General features: G+C 42.7%; 1 protein-coding gene and 1 long non-coding RNA gene across 5 annotated transcripts in view; one reads left to right on the forward strand and one right to left on the reverse strand.

The window, feature by feature from the left end:
* The window catches only part of LOC135968852 (uncharacterized), a 41,369-nt gene extending 24,532 nt beyond the window's left edge, over positions 1 to 16,837 (forward strand). Inside the window, exon 2 of the long non-coding RNA XR_012429307.1 lies at positions 16,182 to 16,837. This is a non-coding gene — a long non-coding RNA (uncharacterized lncRNA). The remainder of the gene's footprint in view (positions 1 to 16,181) is intronic.
* The window catches only part of GSPT1 (G1 to S phase transition 1), a 48,592-nt gene that overhangs the window by 7,882 nt on the left and 20,173 nt on the right, over positions 1 to 20,537 (reverse strand). For all 4 annotated transcript variants that reach the window (XM_074027811.1, XM_045382565.3, XM_005591280.5 and 1 more), the window contains exons 5-13: positions 19,241 to 19,274; positions 16,837 to 16,914; positions 12,700 to 12,880; positions 11,918 to 12,072; positions 11,614 to 11,754; positions 9,646 to 9,739; positions 7,239 to 7,319; positions 1,664 to 1,837; positions 13 to 102 (exon numbers count right to left, since the gene is read on the reverse strand). In XM_074027811.1, the coding sequence (XP_073883912.1) occupies positions 13 to 102; positions 1,664 to 1,837; positions 7,239 to 7,319; positions 9,646 to 9,739; positions 11,614 to 11,754; positions 11,918 to 12,072; positions 12,700 to 12,880; positions 16,837 to 16,914; positions 19,241 to 19,274 (1,028 nt within the window). The remainder of the gene's footprint in view (positions 1 to 12; positions 103 to 1,663; positions 1,838 to 7,238; positions 7,320 to 9,645; positions 9,740 to 11,613; positions 11,755 to 11,917; positions 12,073 to 12,699; positions 12,881 to 16,836; positions 16,915 to 19,240; positions 19,275 to 20,537) is intronic.

The raw sequence follows: 20,537 nt of genomic DNA on the forward strand, positions 1-20,537 counted from the left end.
TCTTAAACTCACTGTTATTTCGACTTCCTCAATACAGGTATGAATATGCAGCACCGCATTATAGCCTGGGCAGATGATGGATTTGTGCTCTATAATCACTATCTGTCAAACAAACACACACACACATTCTTATCTTTATCCTTAGGGTAAAAAAGAATTCAGTGTTCTTAAGCGCCATATAAATCCCAAGAATTAGTGTTACCATCTCAGTAGGACACCAACTTAAAAGTGATTTTTGTTTTGTTTTTGTTTGTTTTTTTTTTTGAGACGGAGTCTGGCTCTGTCGCCCAGGCTGAAGTGCAGTGGCCGGATCTCAGCTCACTGACAAGCTCCGCCTCCCGGGTTTACGCCATTCTCCTGCCTCAGCCTCCCGAGTAGCTGGGACTACAGGCGCCCGCCACCTTGCCCGGCTAGTTTTTTTGTATTTTTTAGTAGAGACGGGGTTTCACCGTATTAGCCAGGATAGTCTCCATCTCCTGACCTCGTGATCCGCCCGTCTCGGCCTCCCAAAGTGCTGGGATTACAGGCTTGAGCCACCGTGCCCGGCCTAAAAGTGATTTTTGTATTAGAGGTGATAGGTTTGTCTTACTAATTTTGTTCACAGGATGGGGTCAGGCTGCTTGACCTCAAAGCATGAATTTCAATATCCTGTCCTCTATTAATGTTCTTGGTGAGTCCCTGGTCAACTTTCAAAACACAGCAGGCTGGCTGGGCACAGTGGCTCACGCCTGTAATCTCAGCACTTTGGGAGGCCGAGGCGTGGTGGGCAGGGGGAACACTTGAGGCCAGGAGTTTGAGACCAGCCTGGACAACATGGTGAAACCCCGTCTCTACTAAATATACAAAACAATCAGCTAGGCCTGGTGGTGGGCGCCTATAATTCCAGCTACTCAGGAGGCTGAGGCAGGACAATCACTTGAATCCCGGAGGTGGAAGTTGCAGTGAGCCGAGAACGTGCCACTGCACTCCAGCCTGGGTGACAGAGCAAAACTCCATCTCCAAACAAAATAAAAGACAGCAGGCCAACTTTCTTCTTTGGGAAGCCTTTCTTCATATTCCCCAAGGAATTAAGCTAATCTTTACCGCTCAGAAGCTACCTAGATGTAAACTTATCCAGCTTTATCCATTTCTCAATATCCAAGGTCCAGTAAAGTAAACAACTTTACATCTGGCATCAAAATCTAACTTGATTAGTTGTCATACCTTAGAACAGAACTTTAAAAAATTCTGTTAACCACACCAGTCACTTACTCTGTCATTCTCCTAGGGAGGTTACCTTGTTAATAACAAGGAAACTTGTGTGATTTCTTGTCTGGAAAGCTATGTGCTGTGAATGAGCACATAAACCATGACTTCCACAGTAACAGTGCTCCGGTCAAAGTAAATATTAGATACTCTAAAATGTATCATCAGGAGATCAAACATAAAAAGGAACTTACAGAGAATACTCCTTATCCAGTAAGCACTTGTACCAGCTTGAAGATCTTGTATGAGGTGCCTATTGTGGTTATGATATATAAGTGGCTTATAATATTTCCATTCCCCTTCTATACACTAAGAGGGGTTAACTGGCATGTCACCAATAATCAGGACAAAAGGCACTGATATTCCAATTTCATTTAGACATTAAAACCCACTATTACAACGACAATAATTTGTTTACCTGGGCATCAAATGTGCGTCCAGAATGACAAAGATTATTAGGATCACAAAGTATAAATCCAGGAAGAATCTCCTCTTCTTCAATTCCTTTCAGTCTGATTTTGAGGTTTTCACCTGGGGCTACAGTATCCGTTTCTACATCATCGGAAAGTATTCCAAGAACTTCCACGTTGTGCTTTAAAATAAAACAAGATTGGAGGTTTTCTGACACATTCACTGCATTATGGGACATAAAATGATCTGAATGTCTGCTCAATAAAGAGTTTCAAGATTTGACTGTAAACACTTATTATATCTGTATGGACATAAAATCTTAGCCTAGATATGATCGGTGAAAATCATATCCTAGAAGTGTAACTGCCAATTAAAGTATTAACGTGTCACCTTTTAAATATCACATTCTAATCATTTCCAAATAGAACACGGTATACACTAGCATTTGCCTTTTTTACTTTTTCAAAATCAAAAACACAATATTTGGATTTCAGTTTCATGGATATAATTTTTATTATTATGGAATTCTATGAAGGATTTAATAAACCTGTCTTCCATTACCTATCAATCTCCAAATATCGGAATTGTGCACTACTTAAAAGTTATTGAACTAAGCTTTAAAAGTCTATCACCTATTTAATGAATACGTAATTTCCTTTTGGTGTGATCACATGCTCTGGAATTAGATAGTGATGATGGCTGCATAGGACTGTTGTTTTTTTTTTTTGAGGTGGACTTTTGCTCTTGTTGCCCAGGCTGGAGTGCAGTGGCGTGATCTTGGCTCACTGCAACTTCCACCTCCTGCGTTCAAGCCATTCTCCTGCCTCAGCCTCCCAAGTAGCTGCGATTACAGGCACCCGCCACCTCTCCCGGCTAATTTTTTGTATTTTTAGTAGTGACGAGGTTTCACCATGTTGGCCAGGCAGGTCTCAAACTCCTGACCTCAGGTGATCCACCCACCTTTGCCTCCCAAAGTGCTCAGATTACAGGCGTGAGCCACCGCGCCCAGCCTAAACTCTTTGTTTCTAACAAAATAGTCCATAGAGCTGGGTAGTCCACATGCCTTTAGCCCAGCTACTTGGAAGGTTGAGGCATGAGGATTGCCTGAGCCCAGGAGTTTAAGGCTGCAGTGAGCTACGATCACACCACCGCACTGTAGCCTGAGTGACACAGCGAGACCCTGTCTTTAAAAAAAAAAAAAAGTTTTTAATGTAAAAATAAAATAGTTATGGAAGCCTCCAGTTCTGATGCCAGTATTGCTCCTCAGTACTTCCAATGCTGGCTGTGGCAGTAAGGTGAAGCAAAAGAACAAGTGATGTGAGAGGAGATACACATGAAATTTACCATCAGTGACATTTACTACATTTAACAATGCTCTGCAGGCCGGGTGCAGTGGCTCATGCCTCAGCACTTTGGGAGGCTGAGGCGGGTGGATCACCTGAGGTCAGGAGTTTGAGACCAGCCTGGCCAACATGGTGAAACCCTGTCTCTACTAAAAATACAAAAGAAAAAAAGCAATTAGCGGGGCATGGTGGCAGGTGCCTGTAATCCCAGCTACTCGGGAGGACTGGGCAGGAGAATCACTTGAACCCAGGATGCAGAGGATGCAGTGAGCCAAGATCGTGTCACTGTACTCCAGCCTGGGCAACAAGAGCAAAACTCCATCTCCAGGGAAAAAAAAAAGGACGGGGGGTGCCAGGCGTGGTGGCTCACACCTGGAATCCCAGCACTTTGGGGGGCTGAGGCACGTGGACCATGATGTCAGGAGTTCAAGGCCAGCCTTGCCAAGATGGTGAAATCCTGTCTCTACTAAAAATACAAAAATTAGCCAGGTGCGGTGGCGGGCACCTGTAATCCCAGCTACTCGGGAGGCCGAGGCAGAGAACTGCTTGAACCCTGGAGGTGGAGGTTGCAGTAAGCCAAGATGGCGCCAGTGTACTCCAGCCTGGGCCACAGTAGGAGACTCCGTCTCAAAAAAAAAAAAAAAGAAAGAAAGAAACAAGAGTTTAGAAGTCACTCACCTAAAAAACAATCTGTATTGGCTGGGCGCAGTGGCTCACGCCTGTAATCCCAGCACTTTGGGAGGCCAAGGCAGGTGGACCACGAGGTCATAAGTTCAAGACCAGCCTGGCCAACATGGTGAAACCCCGTCTCTACTAAAAATACAAAAATGAGCTAGGCATGTTGGCACGTTCCTGTAATCCCAGCTACTCAGGAGGCTGAGGCAGGAGCATTGCTTGAACTGGGACCCGGGAGGTGGAGGTTGCAGTGAGCTGAGATCGTGCCACTACACTCCAGCCTGGCATACAGAGTGAGACTCCGTCTCAAAAAAATAAAAATAAAAAAAATAACAAACAAAAAAACCACTATCTGTATTTCAGAACAGTTTCATAAAATATCAAAGTAAAAACCCAATTTTTAATTTAACCCATTAATTACTGTGGTTAAAATACATGTAACAAAATTTACCATCATAACGATTTTAGGTGTACATTTCAATAGTATTAAATACATTAAAATATTGTACAACCAATATTCAGAACTCTAAAATCTTATCTTGCAAAACTGAAACTCCCCATTCCCCCAAACACTGGCAACCACCATCCTACTTTCAGTTGACAGATGTGACTATTCGAGGTACCTCATTTAAGTAGAATCATACGGTATTTGTCTTTTTGTGACTGGTTTATTTCACATAGCATAATGTCCTCAAGGTTCATTCATGTTGTGGCCTATGTCAGAACTTCCTTTTGAAGGCTGTACAATATTCTATTACATATATGTAACACGCTTGCTTTATCCATTCATCCTTTAGGGACACCAGGGCTGCTTCCAACTTCTGGCTAATGTGAATAATGCATCTATGAACATGTTTATACAGATATCTGAGACTCTGCTTTCAACTCTTTTGAGTATATACTCAGAAATGGTATTGCTGGATTACGTGGGAAATCTATGTTTGATTTTTTGAGGAACTGCTATATTTTTTCACAGCACTTGGCACAATTTTACATTACCAACAGTGCACAAGGGTTCCAAATTCTCCACATCCCTGCCAACACATGTTACTTTGTTTTCCAAAAAAAGTTTTTAACTGAGATGGAATCTTACACATAGAGACCTGGCCTGGTCTCAAAATTCAAGTGATCCTCCTGCCTCAGCTTCTCCCAAAGTGCAGGGATGATAGGCGTAAGCCACCATGTCCAGCCCTGTGGATTTGATTTCTATTTCCCTAATGGTTAGTGGTGCTAAGCATCTTTTCATGTACGTTTTGGCTGTTTGTACATCATCTTTGGAAAAATGTCTATTGCAGTCCTTTGCCCATTTTTGAATTGGGTTGTTTAGTTTTTTTGTTGACTTGTAGGAGTTCTTCATATATTCTAGTATTAACCCCATATTTAGATATATGATTGGCAAATGTTTTCTCTCATTCCATAGGTTGCCAACCCCATGAATTTTTTATTGTAAAAGTCTTGCCACTTTTTTATTTGATATTTGAGACGGAGTCTCGCACTGCTGCCCGTGCTGGTGTGCAGTGGTGTGATCTTGGCTCGCTGTAACCTCCACCTCCGGGGTTCAAGCGATTCTCCTGTCTCAGCCTCCTGGATAGCTAGGATTACAGGCACCCGCTGACACACTTGGCTAATTTTTTGTATTTTTAGTAGAGACGGGGTTTCACTATGTTGGCCAAGCTGGTCTCGAACTCCTGACCTCGTGATCCACCCACCTCAGCCTCCCAAAGTGCTGGCATTACATGCGTGGCCCACTGTGCCAGCCGCCTCTATGTCTTTTAAACTATTCTAGCTCTGTTCCACTGAGATTCAGGAGGACTAAACTGAAGTGAGTTTTTGAGACTTGCTCAACTCTAGGACATTCTATACCTGCCTAGTGATTAGTATCAAGTGACGGCTTCCACAGAGAACAGCCACTTTCTCTATACTAGCTACTAAGGCCCCTCACTTGCAAATATGTCTGGGTACTAACTTCACTTATGTTTAGAGAATCATACTTTTTTCTATTCTGGTAAAATATAAATAGTAACATTTAACTTTTAAACCATTTAGTTTGCAATTCAGTGCCATCTAGTGTATTCACCATGTTGTACAATCAATACCACTAATTCTAAAACTTTATTGTCCCAAAAAGGAAATCCTATACCCATTAAGCAGTCACTCCCTACTTTCCCTCCTTTAGCCCCTTGCAACCACCAAGCTGCCTTACACCTCCATAGCTTTTTTTTTTTTTCGAGAAAAGGTCTTGCTCCGTTGCCCAGCCTGGAGTGCAGTGGTATGATCAGACATCATAAATCATAGCAGCCTTGACTTCCTGGGCTTAAGCAATCCTCCTGCCTCAACCTCCCAAAGAGCTGGGACCACAGGCATGTATCACCACAAGTGGCTAATTTTATTTTTCAAAGAGACAGAGTCTCCCTACGTTGCCCAGTGTGGTCTCCAATTCCTGGGCTCAAGCTATCTGTCCACCTCAAACTCCCAAAGTGCTAGGTGTTAGTCACCCGGCCTGGCTCATCTCCATAATTTTTGTGACAACTCTACAGACAAAACTCAGTAAGGGCTGGGTGTGGTGGCTCACGCCTGTAATCCCAGCACTTTGGGAGGCCCAGGCGGGCAGATCATGAGGTCAGGAGATCTAGACCATCCTGGCCAACATGGTGAAACCCTGTCTCTACTAAAACTACAAACGTTAGCCGGATATAGTGATGCATGCCTGTAATCCCAGCTACCCAGGTGGCAGAGGTTGCAGTAAGTCGAGAATGCACCACTGCACTCCAGCCTGGGCGATGGGGCTAGACTCCGTCTCAAAACAACAACAACAACTAACTAAGAACTCAACCTGATAATTATTTTCATTCAGATGTCAGCCTTCAAGTTGCAAAGATAATAGGAAAAAGCAGGCTTTAAAATAGAAACATTTTAGAAGATACTATATATTCTAATCTCCTATGCACAAGGCATCAAGAAGCGAGATAATACAATTTGTAAGGTGCCAATTATGTCTAAATATTACACTTGATAATGGATTCTTTTTCTAATTTACTCTGCCTGGAGTTAGCATGGTAAATAAATTCTCACTGAAATCTAGCACAATCCCCATCTGAAGGTACTGATGACTCAAGTATGTGGTCCAGCATAAGCAACATCTTTGGAGCTGTTAGAGAAGCCCTGCTTCAGGTTATCTGCAAACATCAGCAATTGAACAGTCAAAAATAACACAAAGGAGGTCAGGTATGGTGGCTCACGCCTGTAATCCTAGTACTTTGGGAGGCCAAAATGGGAGGATTGTTTGAGGCCAGGAGTTAGAGACTAGTCTAGTCAACATAGTGAGACCCCATCTCAATTTTTATTTAAAAAAAAAAAAAAAAAAAATTAGCCAGGCAGAGTGGTACATGCCTATAGTCCCAGCTACTTGGGAGGCTCAGGTGGCAGGATTACTTGAAAGTTTGAGGCTGCAATAAGCTATGTCTGTGCCATTGCACTGCTGCCTCAGTGACAGAACAAGACCCTATCTAAAAAAAAAAAAAAAAAATCAATAAATAGATGGGAAACAGCATAACCGATTCTTACCTTGTTTGGCATCATCACAAGCTGCTGGCCTTTACAAATAGATCCTGATTCCAGCTTTCCCAGGACCACAGTGCCCATATCCTGATGAAATGTAAAATAAAATCCAGTTTCAGACTTACTGGTGCTGTATAACAGCTCAATAGCCCAAAGTGAAATTCTACACTGCTTATTCATAAAGGAAAATCATTTGCTTAAGTAGAAGGCTTAGGTTCATCTTAAACTCAGTAACAAATACTCTATAATAATTTGTCATAAGCATTTGTGTGATCATATTAATAATGCAGGATGCCTATGATTTAAAAAGAAAATATGGTGCAGGGTGGGTACGGTGGCTCATGCCTATAATCTCAACACTTTGGGAGGCAGAGGGGGGTGGACCACCTGAGGTCAGGAGTTCGAGACCAGCCTGGCCAATATGGCGAAACCCCATCTCTACTAAAAATACAAAAATTAGCCAGGCATGGTGGAATGCCTGTAATCCCAGCTACTCGGGAGGCAGAGGTTGCCATGAACCAAGACTGAACCACTCAACTCTAGCTTGAAACAGAGCAAGACTCTGTCTCAAAAAACAGGCTGGGGTCGGTGGCTCACAAGGTCAGGAAATCGAGCCCATCCTGGCTAACACGGTGAAACCCCATTTCTACTAAAAATACAAAAATTAGCTGGGTGTGATGGTGCATGCCTATAATCCCAGCTACTCGGAAGGCTGAGGCATGAGAATCGCTTAAACCTAGGAGGCAGAGGTTGCAGTGAGCTGAGATCATGCCACTGCACACCAGCCTGGCGAAAGAGCGAGACTCCATCTAAAAAAAGAAAAAAGAAAAAAAAAAAGGTGCAAAAAACAACACAGAAATTCATGTTGGAAGATCTGAACTGATTGTACCAATTCAGGTTCTCCTGATCTCTAGGCCTGTTTCCTCATATATAAAATTGGAAAAAACAGTATTTGTTAAAGAAATTTAGAATGGAGCTAATTAAAGAATGATGTATTTGAGGAGGAGAAAACATTACATATATTGATACCGCAAAACTTAAAAAAAATTCAAGTTGGAAATCCAGTTAAAAACAAGGAAGTTTATTTTAAGATGAACATCCAGTGCTGGTGAGGCTGTGGTAAAACGAACACTCATGCTGCCAGTGGTAACAGAAGTTAGCACAGTATTTTTGCGATGCTATTTATCAATATGCATCAACTTTAATGAGAAAATCCTTTGAGCCCAGCAGTTACATCTATGAGTTTATCACTGAGATATGATCCCTGGCTCATCTGGAAACAGCTAAAATAAACTAAACTTGTTGAATAAATTATGGTCTGTCTATACCACTAAAATAAAGCCAGTAAGAAAAAGACATCAATGTTATGTTGTTAATAAAGTTTCTGGACGAGGCATGGTGGCTCATGCCTGTAATCCCAGCACTTTGGGAGGCCAAGGCAGGCAGATCACCTGAGCTTAGGAGTTCGAGACCAGCCTGGCCAACACTGTGAAACCCCATCTCTACTAAAAATACAGGCCGGGCGCGGTGGCTCAAGCCTGTAATCCCAGCACTTTGGGAGGCCGAGACGGGCGAATCACGAGGTCAGGAGTTCGAGACCATCCTGGCTAACACGGTGAAACCCCGTCTCTACTAAAAAATACAAAAAACTAGCCGGGCGAGGTGGTGGGCGCCTGTAGTCCCGGCTACTCGGGAGGCTGAGGCAGGAGAATGGCGTAAAAACCCGGGAGGCGGAGCTTGCAGTGAGCTGAGATCCGGCCACTGCACTCCACCCTGGGCGACATAGCGAGACTCCGTCTCAAAAAAAAAAAAAATAAAATAAAATAAATAAATAAAAATACAAAAAACAATTAGCCGGATGCAGTAGCACATGTCTGTAGTCCCAGCGACTTAGGAGGCTGAGGCTGGAGAATCTCCTGAACCTGGAAGACAGAGATTGCAGTGAGCTGAGATCACACCGCTGCACTCTAGCCTGGGTGACAGAACGAGACTCCATCTCAAAAAAAAAAAAAAAAAAAGAAGGCCAGGTGCAGTAACTCACACCTGTAATCCCCGCACTTTGGGAGGCCAAGGTGAATGGATCACAAGGTCAGGAGATCGAGACCATCCTAGCTAACACGGTGAAACCCTGTCTCTACTAACAATACAAAAAAATTAGTTAGGCATGGTGGCGGGTACCTGTAGTCCTAGCTACTCAGGAGGCTGAGGCAGGGCAATGGCGTGAACCTGCAAGGCGTGACCTGCAAGCTTGCAGTGAGCCCAGACTGCACCACTGCACTCTAGCCTGGAGAACAGAGTGTGAGACTCTGTCTCAAAAAGAAAAAAAAGAAAAAAAGTTTTCATAATTAGAAACAAAATGCACAACAATGATTTCACCTCCCAAGAAACCCAATTTCTTTAACATTTTGGGTACCTTGTACTTATCCACAATTGGCAGCCTGATTGGTCCATCAACTGATCTATTGAAGTTTGGCAAATTATCCAGATATGGAATAAACGGTAATCCACTGAGAACATAACAACAATATCCATTAAAGAAAAGAAAGTCAACATAAATATCAAAATGTTAAGTTACATGACTATAACTTTAAACAGGTTATAACAATATTTTCATTCTACTCATGTATTTTTCCCATTCAACCAATTTATTATCCATTTCATCTCACTTATTCCACAGAAAACGAAAAATATTACAAAACTGCTCAGTATAAGGCTTCCTCATAAACTTATTAAAATTTAGAAAAGTATTTTATAGCAAATAACCTATATGTAATTGACTATATTACTTAGTTTTTATTGACTTTTCCAGTTTTGAAACCAAGATTCCATAAACATACAGTACTGGCTGGGTGCAGTGGCTCATGCCTATAATTCCAGCACTTTGGGAGGCCGAAAAGCAGGTGCATCTCTTGAGCCCAGGAGTCCAAGACCAGCCTGGGCAACATGGTGACTCCCCATCTCTACTAAAAATACAAAAATCAGCCAGGTGCGGTGGCATGCGCTTATAGTCCCTACGACTTGGGAGGCTGAGGTGGGAGGATCTCTTGAGCTGGGAGGTAGAAGTTGCAGTGAGCTGAGATCATGCCACTGCACTCCAGCCTGGGCAACAGAGTGAAAGCCTGTTTCAAAAAAAACCAAATAAACAACAACAAAAAAAACAGAAACACAGAGTCCAAGAATAAACTCGTATTTATGGTCATTTGATTTTCAATGAGGGAGCCAATTCAATTCAATGGAAAAAGAATAGTCTTTTCAACAAATTGTGTGTAAACAATTAATATACAAAAACAAAATGAAACTAGACATAGACCTTACATCTTACACAAAAGTTAACTCAAAATAAAATACACAGGCCGGGCGCGGTGGCTCAAGCCTGTAATCCCAGCACTTTGGGAGGCCAAGACGGGCGGATCACGAGGTCAGGAGATCGAGAGACGATCCCGGCTAACACGGTGAAACCCCGTCTCTACTAAAAAATACAAAAAAATAGCCGGGCGAGGTGGCGGGCGCCTGTAGTCCCAGCTACTCGGGAGGCTGAGGCAGGAGAATGGCGTAAACCCGGGAGGCGGAGCTTGCAGTGAGCTGAGATCCGGCCACTGCACTCCAGCCTTGGGTGACAGAGCAAGACTCCGTCTCAAAAAAAAATAATAAAAAAAAAAAATTAAAAATAAAATAAAATAAAATAAAATACACACCTAAATGTAAAAAGCTTCAAAAATAAAACCTTTTGTGCTTCAAAGGACACCATCGAGAAGTGAAAAAAGGCAACTCATAAAGTGGGAGAAAATACTTGCTATAATCAGATTGCAGATGATAAGGGACTGGTGGCCAGTATTAAAAAGAACTCTTAGGACTCAGCAACAAAATGACAACCCAGTTTAAAAATGGGCAAAGATCTAAGTATTTTTAAAACCAAGGTAGCCGGGCGCGGTGGCTCAAGCCTGTAATCCCAGCACTTTGGGAGGCCGAGACGGGCGGATCACAAGGTCAGAAGATCGAGACCATCCTGGCTAACACGGTGAAACCCCGTCTCTACTAAAAAATACGAAAAACTAGCCGGGCGAGGTGGCAAGCGCCTGTAGTCCCAGCTACTCCGGAGGCTGAGGCAGGAGAATGGCATGAACCTGGGAGGCGGAGCTTGCAGTGAGCTGAGATCCGGCAACTGCACTCCAGCCTGGGCGACAGAGCGAGACTCCGTCTCAAAAAAAAAAAAAAAAAAAAAAAAAAAAAACCAAGGTTACAGTTAATATTCTCTTAAACTACTTATAAAGATGTATGCTCAATAGCGTATGTTAACATGTTACTCAGCGTATGTCTTTATAAGTAATTTAAGTAGTAACATCCTTTTCCTTTTTAAAAAAAGGAAAAAACAGTTACTTACATGTACCAAGGACAGAAATCCGACTGCTCTTTGAGATTTGCTCCAGTAAGTCCTGAGCAGGGCATAAAGTGAATGTCCTTTTTGGGATTGAAGCCAACTTTTTTCAAAAATGGCACTAGTTTCTCTTTACATTCTTCATATCTACAATTATAATATAACCAAAATAACTCAATTACAATGTAAACCAAGAACTCTAGTTTCCTAAGTAAACAGATTAAGGTTTAGAAAAACCCTAGAGAAAAAGGCGTACAATAACAAAACCATCCTTAGTCCCACTAACATAAAACCAGACATCTACGCTCACCTCTCATTGCTCCAATTTACTGTTGGATCATCCATCTTATTAATTAGCACAATTAGGTGTTTTACACCTGCTGTCTTTGCCAACATTGCATGTTCTCTTGTCTGTCCTCCTTTTTCAAATCCAGTTTCAAACTCTCCTTTCCTGGCTGAGATTACCTAATTCCAAGAAAGGAAACAGTTTACTCCTACGCCTTCAGGCATACCCTTATGGCAGTAAAACATCTTTCCTTTCAGTTATATCACAAGGTTTTTCTTGCAAGAAAATAGAAGCAAATGAGTTATGACGTACTTGCTTTTGAATGTCACAAATCAAACAATGTCTAAATGCTTCCAATCCTCCACATTCCCAAAATCTAGTATACCTGCATATTTTAAAATTCCAACATTTACTTTCTAGACCTTGTAACTACAAAAAATAAAAATAAAAAAAGGGATCTACTACCAGTATTTTGTGAAGATTGCAAAACGACTGAAGACCATATGAAACAGATGGTTTCCTATTCATCTTTTACCCATGGTGCCTAATGGCGGACTTGGCATTTAATAGAGACTAAGATCTGACATGGTAATAGGTAACAGCAACAGGAGAGAAAAGGTAACATATATTTTCAGAAGTAAATCAAATTTTGAAGATTTCTTGAAGAGATTAGTATGATGAAAACTGACCGTGTACATCATTATATTTCACTACAACCTGAATTTGAGCTTTTAGAAGATAAATTCAAATTTAAAGACATAAGTGGGGCTACTAACAAATTAGACGGACTGGAAATGTCTTCTTACCAGCACGGCCAGATCAGCTTGAGAGGCACCACCAATCATATTTGGGACAAAACTCTTGTGGCCAGGGGCATCTAGAATTGTGAAATGCTTCTTTTCGGTTTCAAAATAGGCACGACCCACTTCTACTGTTTTACCCTTGTCTCGTTCTTCCTGATTTGTGTCTAAGGCCCAAGACAAGTACCTGAAATAATTTTTTAAAAAAGAATAATATTCCTAAGAACATCAGAGTTTTCAGGATATTCTTCACCATTAAAGATATAATTGACAACATCCAGCTTTATGTCCATCACACAACAACTAAATCATGAACAAGACTGGTGAAATTAAAACTGAGCCGGGGCCGGGCGCGGTGGCTCAAGCCTGTAATCCCAGCACTTTGGGAGGCTGAGACGGGTGGATCACGAGGTCAGGAGATCGAGACCATCCTGGCTAACACGGTGAAACCCCGTCTCTACTAAAAAATACAAAAAACTAGCCGGGCGCGGTGGCGGGCGCCTGTAGTCCCAACTAATCGGGAGGCTGAGGCAGGAGAATGGCGTGAACCCGGGAGGCGGAGCTTGCAGTGAGCTGAGATCCGGCCATTGCACACCAGCCTGGGCGGCAGAGCGAGACTCCGTCTCAAAAACAAACAAACAAACAAACAAACAAACAAAAACTGAGCCGGGCACGGTGGCTCACACCTGTAATCCTAGCACTTCTGGAGGCCAAGGCGGTGGATCATGAGGTCAGGGGTTTGAGACCAGCCTGACCAACATGGTGACGCCACATCTCTACTGAAAATACAAAAATTAGCAGGGTGTGGAGGCGCCCACCTGTAATCCCACCTACTTAGGAGGCTGAGGCAGGAGAATCGCTTGAACTCAGGAGCTTGCAGTAAGCCAAGATCTGCCACTGCACTCCAGCCTGGGCAACAGGGAGAGGCTCCGTCTCAAATTAAAAGAAAAAAAAGTAAACGAAGAAATTGAAAGAATAGGGCTGGGTGCGGTGGCTCATGCCTTTAATCCCCACACTTTGGGAGGGCGAGGCTGGCAGATGACCTGAGGTCAGGAGTTTGAGACCAGCCTGGCCAATACAACAAAACCTCATCTCTACTAAAAATACAAAAATTGGGCATAGTAGTGCATACCTATAGTCACAGCTATTTCAGAAGCTGAAACAGGAGAATCGCTTGAAGTTGGGAAGTAGAGGTTGCAGTGAGCCGAGATTGTGCCACTGCACTTCAGGCTGGGCAACAGAGCGAGACTCTGTCTCAAAAAAAGGGGGGGTTGGGCACAGTGGCTCACGCCTATAATCCCAGCACTTTGGGAGGCCGAGGCAGGCGGATTACCTGAGGTCAAGAGATCGAGACCATTCTGGCCAACATGGTGAGACCCCGTCTCTACTAAAAATACAAAAATTAGCTGGGCATGGTGGTGCGTGCCTGTAGTCCCAGCTACTGGGTAGGCTGAGGCAGGAGAATCGCTTGAACCCAGGAGGCGGACATTGCAGTGAGCTGAGATTGCACCACTGCACTCCAGCCTGGTGACACAGGGAGACTCTGTCTCCAAAAAAAAAGAAAACTGAAAAAATGTATTATTTTGATTCAAAACCTTGGAGGTTTTATATAAACACAGTCAATTATACAGTCTAGAACATTATTTTATGGCAAGTTGACAACATACAGAGAAAAACTAAGTACAAATGCCAGTATCACTGTGTGTTAAGTGATAATGAGCTCCCTTATTACTTCATTTTTATACTCACATGGCACAAAATACAACACAAGTAATGGGTGTCTTGAGAGTCAAAGGGTAATACAACTTTTTTGGATGGGCACGGTGACTCACGCCTATAATCTCAGCACTCTGAGAGGCTACGGCGGGCGGATCACAAGGTCAGGAGATCAAGACCATCCTAGCTAACACAGTGAAACCCCGACTCTACTAAAAATACAAAAAATTAGCCGGGCGTGGTGGCGGGCACCTGTAGTCTGAGCTACTCGGGAGGCTGAGGCAGGAGAATGGTGTGAACTCGGGAGGCAAAGCTTGCAGTGAGCGGAGATGGAGCCACTACACTCTAGCCTGGGCGACAGAGCCCAGGCCATGCCTGGCCCCCTTTTTTTTTTTTTTTTGAGACGGAGTCTCACTCTGGCCCAGGATGGAGTGCAGTGGCACCACCTCGGCTCACTGCAACCTCTGCTTCCCAGGTTTCAGCTATTCTCCTGCCTCAGGCTCCCAAGTAGCTGGGATTACAGGTGCCCACCACCACACCTTCCTAATTTTTGTCGTTTTGTTTTTTTTGGAGATGGAGTTTCACTCTTGTTGCCCAGCCTGGAGTGCAACAGCCCGATCTCGGTTCACTGCAACCTCCGCCTCCCGGGTTCAAGTGATTCTCCTGCCTCAGCCTCCCTAGTAGATGGGATTAGAGGCATGTGCCACCACGCCCAGCTGATTTTGTATTTTTAGTAGAGACAGGGTTTCTCCATGTTGGTCAGGCTGGTCTCGAACTCCTGACCTCAGGTGATCCGCCTGCCTCGGCCTCCCAAAGAGCTGGGATTACAGGCATGAGCCACTGCACCCAGCCATTTTTGTAGTTTTAGTAGAGACAAGGTTTCACCATGTTGGCCAGGGTGGTCTCGAACTCCTGACCTCAGGTGATCTGCCTGCCTTGCCTCCCAAAGTGCTGAGATTACAGGCGTGAGTCACCACACCTGGCCCAATAAAAATTGTTTTTTTGTTTTTTTGTTTTTTTTTGACAGGGAGTCTTACTCTGTTGCCCAGGCTGGAGTGCAGTGGCGCGATCTCGGCTCACTGCAAGCTCCGCCTCCCAGGTTCATGCCATTCTCTTGCCTCAGCCTCCCTAGTGGCTAGGACTACAGGTGCCTGCCACCTCGCCCAGCTAATTTTTTGGATTTTTAGCAGAGAAGGGGTTTCACCGTGTTAGCCACGATGGTCTCGATCTCCTGACCTCGTGATCCGTCCGCCTCGGTGTCCCAAAGTGCTGGGATTACAGGCGTAAACCACTGTGCCAGGCCTAAAACTTTTTAATAAAATAAAAAATAACTGTCCTCAGATATTTTTGAAAAGTGAAAGCCACTAACGCACCATGTGGGAGCGATGGCTACTTGCTAAAAATTGCTTCAATATTACACTGCCAAGTAAAAATTTATATAAATTCAAACCATCCATAACAGTAAGCATTAATTTAGCTTACCTCATCATCTGTACTTCATAGCATGTCCTCAATTTTTTATAACACTGACTAGCATTTTTCCCACTTATTATAGAGGAATATAATTTTATTTTTTCTTAAATGACCACCAATATCCCATTGAGATAAGGCTTGCTAACTTTTTAAAAATAAAAGTAGTAAGGTTAGAAAACAGAAAAAAGTTGACTGTCTCACCATTCAAAGGCAACCAGTCAATAATTCCATTCCATTTTATTTCCAGCATTTATTTACATAATGGTCATATCTTTTTTTTTTTTTTTTTTTTTTTTGAGATGGAGTCTCGCGCTGTCGCCCAGGCTGGAGTGCAATGGCCGAATCTCAGCTCACCGCAAGCTCCGCCTCCCGGGTTTACGCCATCTCCTGCCTCAGCCTCCCGAGTAGCTGGGACTACAGGCGCCCGCCACCTCGCCCGGCTATGTTTTTGTATTTTTTAGTAGAGACGGGGTTTCTCTGTGTTAGCCAGGATGGTCTCGATCTCCTGACCTCGTGATCCGCCCGTCTCGGCCTCCCAAAGTGCTGGGATTACAGGCTTGAGCCACCGCGCCCGGCCTATAATGGTCATATCTTAAGCACAAGGATGTTTCCTGCTTCCCCCCAACTGCCACCACAATGCAAGTTCTATTCATAGTTACTATAAATTATGTAAATGTAAATTTTCAGTGGTTGCAGAATGACCCAATTAAATGGATGGTTTATAATATTTTCAACAAGTCTATCACCAAATATATGGATTGTTTCCAAATTTCTCTGTGTTAGTTATTAAGTCATTAGGAACTCATCTTCTGTGTATTATGAGGAGAGGGGAAATTTCCTTTGTTGCGATACCATTTTAGACTTCAACAATTTATATTTTAACAGGCTCCAAAAGCACTAAGTGGCCATCGTTTCCTTAAAAGTAATTTATAATGTCATTAAAGTTTACTATACCAAGTTTCTCTGTTTTTCTCTTTAGCTTCTCTTTCATACTTTTCAAGTGTCCTTTTGTCAACCATTCCAGTCAAATACCTGAAAACATTTAAAGAAAAAAAAGTAAACAATTATTCACGAATTACTCAGTGGAATTAGGAAAATGTGAAAATCGTCGAGGGGAATTTCAACTCCAGAAAATAGTTATTTTATGTGTGTGTGTGTGTGTGTCCATCTCAAAATATATGTATTAAAAATATCTATTAAAAAAATATATATATATATATATTTTTTTTTTTTGAGACGGAGTTTCGCTCTTGTCATCCAGCTGGAGTGCAATGGCACAATCTCGGCTCACTGCAACCTCTGTCTCCCGGGTTCAAGTGATTCTCCTGCCTGAGCCTCCCGAGTAGCTGGGATTACAGGCATCCACCACCATGCCCGGCTAATTTTTGTACTTGTAGTAGAGACAGGGTTTCACTATGTTGACCAGGCTGGTCTCAAACTCCTCACCTCAGGTGATCCACCCGCCTCGGCCTCCCAAAGTGCTGGGATTACAGGCGTGAGTCACTGCGCCTGGCCATATTTTTTTTTTTTTTTTTGAGACAGGGTCTCGCTGTGTCGCCCAGGGTAGAGTGCAGCGGCGTGGTCTCAGCTCACTGCAACCTCTTCCTCCTGGGTCCAAGTGATTCTCCTGTCTCAGTCTCTCAAGCAGCTGGGATTACAGGCATGTGCCACCATGCCAGGCTAAGTTTTTGTATTTTCAGTAGAGACTGGGTTTCACCATGTTGGTCAGGCTGGTCTCGAACTCCTGACCTCAAGTGATCTGCCCACCTCGGCCTCCCAAAGTGCTGGGATTACAGGTGTGAGAGCCACCATGCCTGGCTAGAAAATAGTTAAAGGTACCACTGGTGGATGCTAAAATTATGGAAAGTGTAAGTGAAAAAGGATATTTACAGTCTCAAATTATCAGACAAAGTGGCCTGGTGTGGTGGTTCATGCCCATAATCCCAGCACTTTGGGAGGCCAAAGCAGGTGGATCACAAGGTCAAGAGTTCGAGACCAGCCTGATCAACATAGTGAAACCTCATCTCTACTAAAAATACAAAATAATTAGCCAGACGTGGTGGTGCATGCCTATAATCCCAGCCACTTGGGAGACTAAGGCAGGAGAATTGCTTGAACCCTGGAGGCAGAGGTTGCAATGAGCCAAGATCGCGCCACTGCACTCCAGCCTGGGCGATACAGTGAGACTCAGTCTCAAAAAAAAAAAAAAAAAAAAAATAGAAAAGGAAAAACTAACCTTATAGTGGACAATCTTGACAGATGACACCTTAACCAAGTAATTATGACTAATTTCACCAGTAATAAGGAAGTTCTGATGAATGACTATGGTTATAAGATGTTAACATCAGGGCAGGATGAATGAAGGGAACTTTCTGTACTGTTTTTGCAATCATTCCGTAAATCTAAAATTATTTCAGAATATAGAAGGTTTTTGTTTGTTTTTTAAAGTAAATATAAGGTGGGCATGGTGGTGCAAGCATGTAGTCCCAGCTACTTGAGAGGCTGAGGTAGGAGGATCAGTTGAGCACAGGAGTTTGAAGCTACAGTGTGCTATGATCCCCCCTATAAATAGCCACTACGCTCCAGCCCGGGCAACACAGCAAGACCCTGTCTCTTAAAATAAATATAGTTTTATTTTTATTTTTTATAGCAATGGGTCTAATTTAGAGGAGCAATTAAAAATTTAGGACTTTTTAGTTATCAAGATTTGTCAATACTAAAATGCATTACTAAAGCCAGCCAGTCATTTCATACCTAGGAAATTCCTATCATACGATCAAAAAATTATCTTAGCATTTTAGCTAGTCTACCTGTCTATTAAATCCATATACATTTAAGGAGCTAATGAATGAGGAAAAAACAATTCTCCCATTCACCAGATTCAAGAGCTGGTTTTCATTATTCCCATGTATGTTATATGCAAAGCAGACTAAGATTTCCCATAATCTAGAGTTTTATGTTCATTTTTTATTTTTAAAAAATGTAAAAAGCTTTCAGAAACACATTTAACAATAGCAATAGGCACATTACAAAAACTACTACTTTTTTAAAAAAATTAAAGTAGAGACAGAGTCTCACTGTCTTGCCCAGGCTGGCCCAGGCTGGTTTCAAACTCTAGACCTCAAGTCAAGTGATCCTCCCACCTTAGCCTCTCAAAATGCTGGGATTAGAGGTGTGTTCCACCACACCAGGCCAAAAATCACTTCCTAACATCAGTATTACGTCTCAGTAATTTTATTTTTAATTTTTCTTGGGGGGACCCATTTTATCTCCTTTGTGTGACTGTATGAAAGTTTACAATGTCTAAAATTCATTCAATCAATTTAACTCTGTTATTTAACAAAAGATACAGACTTACATTATTTGTCCTCCAATGGTTGACTTGCCAGCATCTAAAAGTAACATCAACATGCAAACCATAGGTTAAAACCAAAAACCAATGGCTACATATGCAAGCAACAGTGCCCCTTAACATACATAATTAAATCTTCCATATGAATTTGTGGCATAAATCCTAGTTCATTACCCTTCTCCTTTTGAAAATGAGGCTCAAGGCTGGGCTCGGTGGCAGTGAGGGCAGATCACCTGAGGTCAGGAGTTCAAGACCAGCCTGGCCAACATGGTGAAACCTCATTTCTACTAAAAATACAAAAATTAGCTAGGCATGGTGGCGGCCACCTGTAATCCCAGCGACTTGGGAAGCTGAGGCAGAAAAATCGTGTGAACTTGGGAAACAGAGGTTGCAGTGAGCCGAGATCATACCATTGCACTCCAGCCTGGGCGACAAGAGCGAAACTCCGTCTCAGAAAAAAAAAAGAAAAAGAAAAAAAAAAAAGAAACATTTAGAAATACTTTACTGATAAAGGAAAGAATTTTTTAACAGATTACTCCGAAGGCAAAGCAGCAACTGACTATAAATTCCCTAGGAGTTTCAGAGAGCAAAAGCAGCTGAAGAACTGTGAACTACATTTAGGCGCTTTCACTTATAGCAAGTAAGGTATGTGCTCCTTTACACTTTTTTTTTTTCCCTCCGAGACAGAATCTTGCTCCGTTGCCCAGAGTTGGAATGCAGTGGCGCTATCTTGGTTCACTGCAACCTTCACCTCCTGGGTTCAAGCAATTCTCCTGCCTCAGCCTCCAGAGTAGATGGGATTATAGGCTCATGTCGCCATACCTGGCTAATTTTTGTATTTTTAGTAGAGACAGGGTTTCACCATGTTGGCCAGGCTGGTCTTGAACTCCTGACCTCATGATCCACCCACCTTGGTCTCCCAAAGTGCTGGGATTACAGGCGTAAGCCACAGTGCTCAGTCGCTCCTTTACACTTTCAAAAGAGTTCTTGCTACTAAAAGAAGGAGTATGGTGTTTCATATTCGGGGGGAAGGCAGAGACAGTAGAAATGAAAGACATATAATTCTGTATTTTTTTCTCACAATTCTGGGGATAGGTCATATAATCAGATAATATCTGAATAAATTAAATAAATTTGTTCTTGTGTTTTTTGCTAAACCAGCAACCTGGCAAGCATCCAGAAGTTACTCCAAATTATTGATTTCCTGCTTCACACAAAATTAAGATATCTGGTAAGGTCAATCACATTAAAATTAACAAAGTTAACTGAGGTTCATTTAAAAAGGGCACATTTTCTAAGATAT

The sequence above is a fragment of the Macaca fascicularis genome, chromosome 20 (assembly GCF_037993035.2).
Source record: "Macaca fascicularis isolate 582-1 chromosome 20, T2T-MFA8v1.1".
Taxonomy (NCBI): domain Eukaryota; kingdom Metazoa; phylum Chordata; class Mammalia; order Primates; family Cercopithecidae; genus Macaca; species Macaca fascicularis.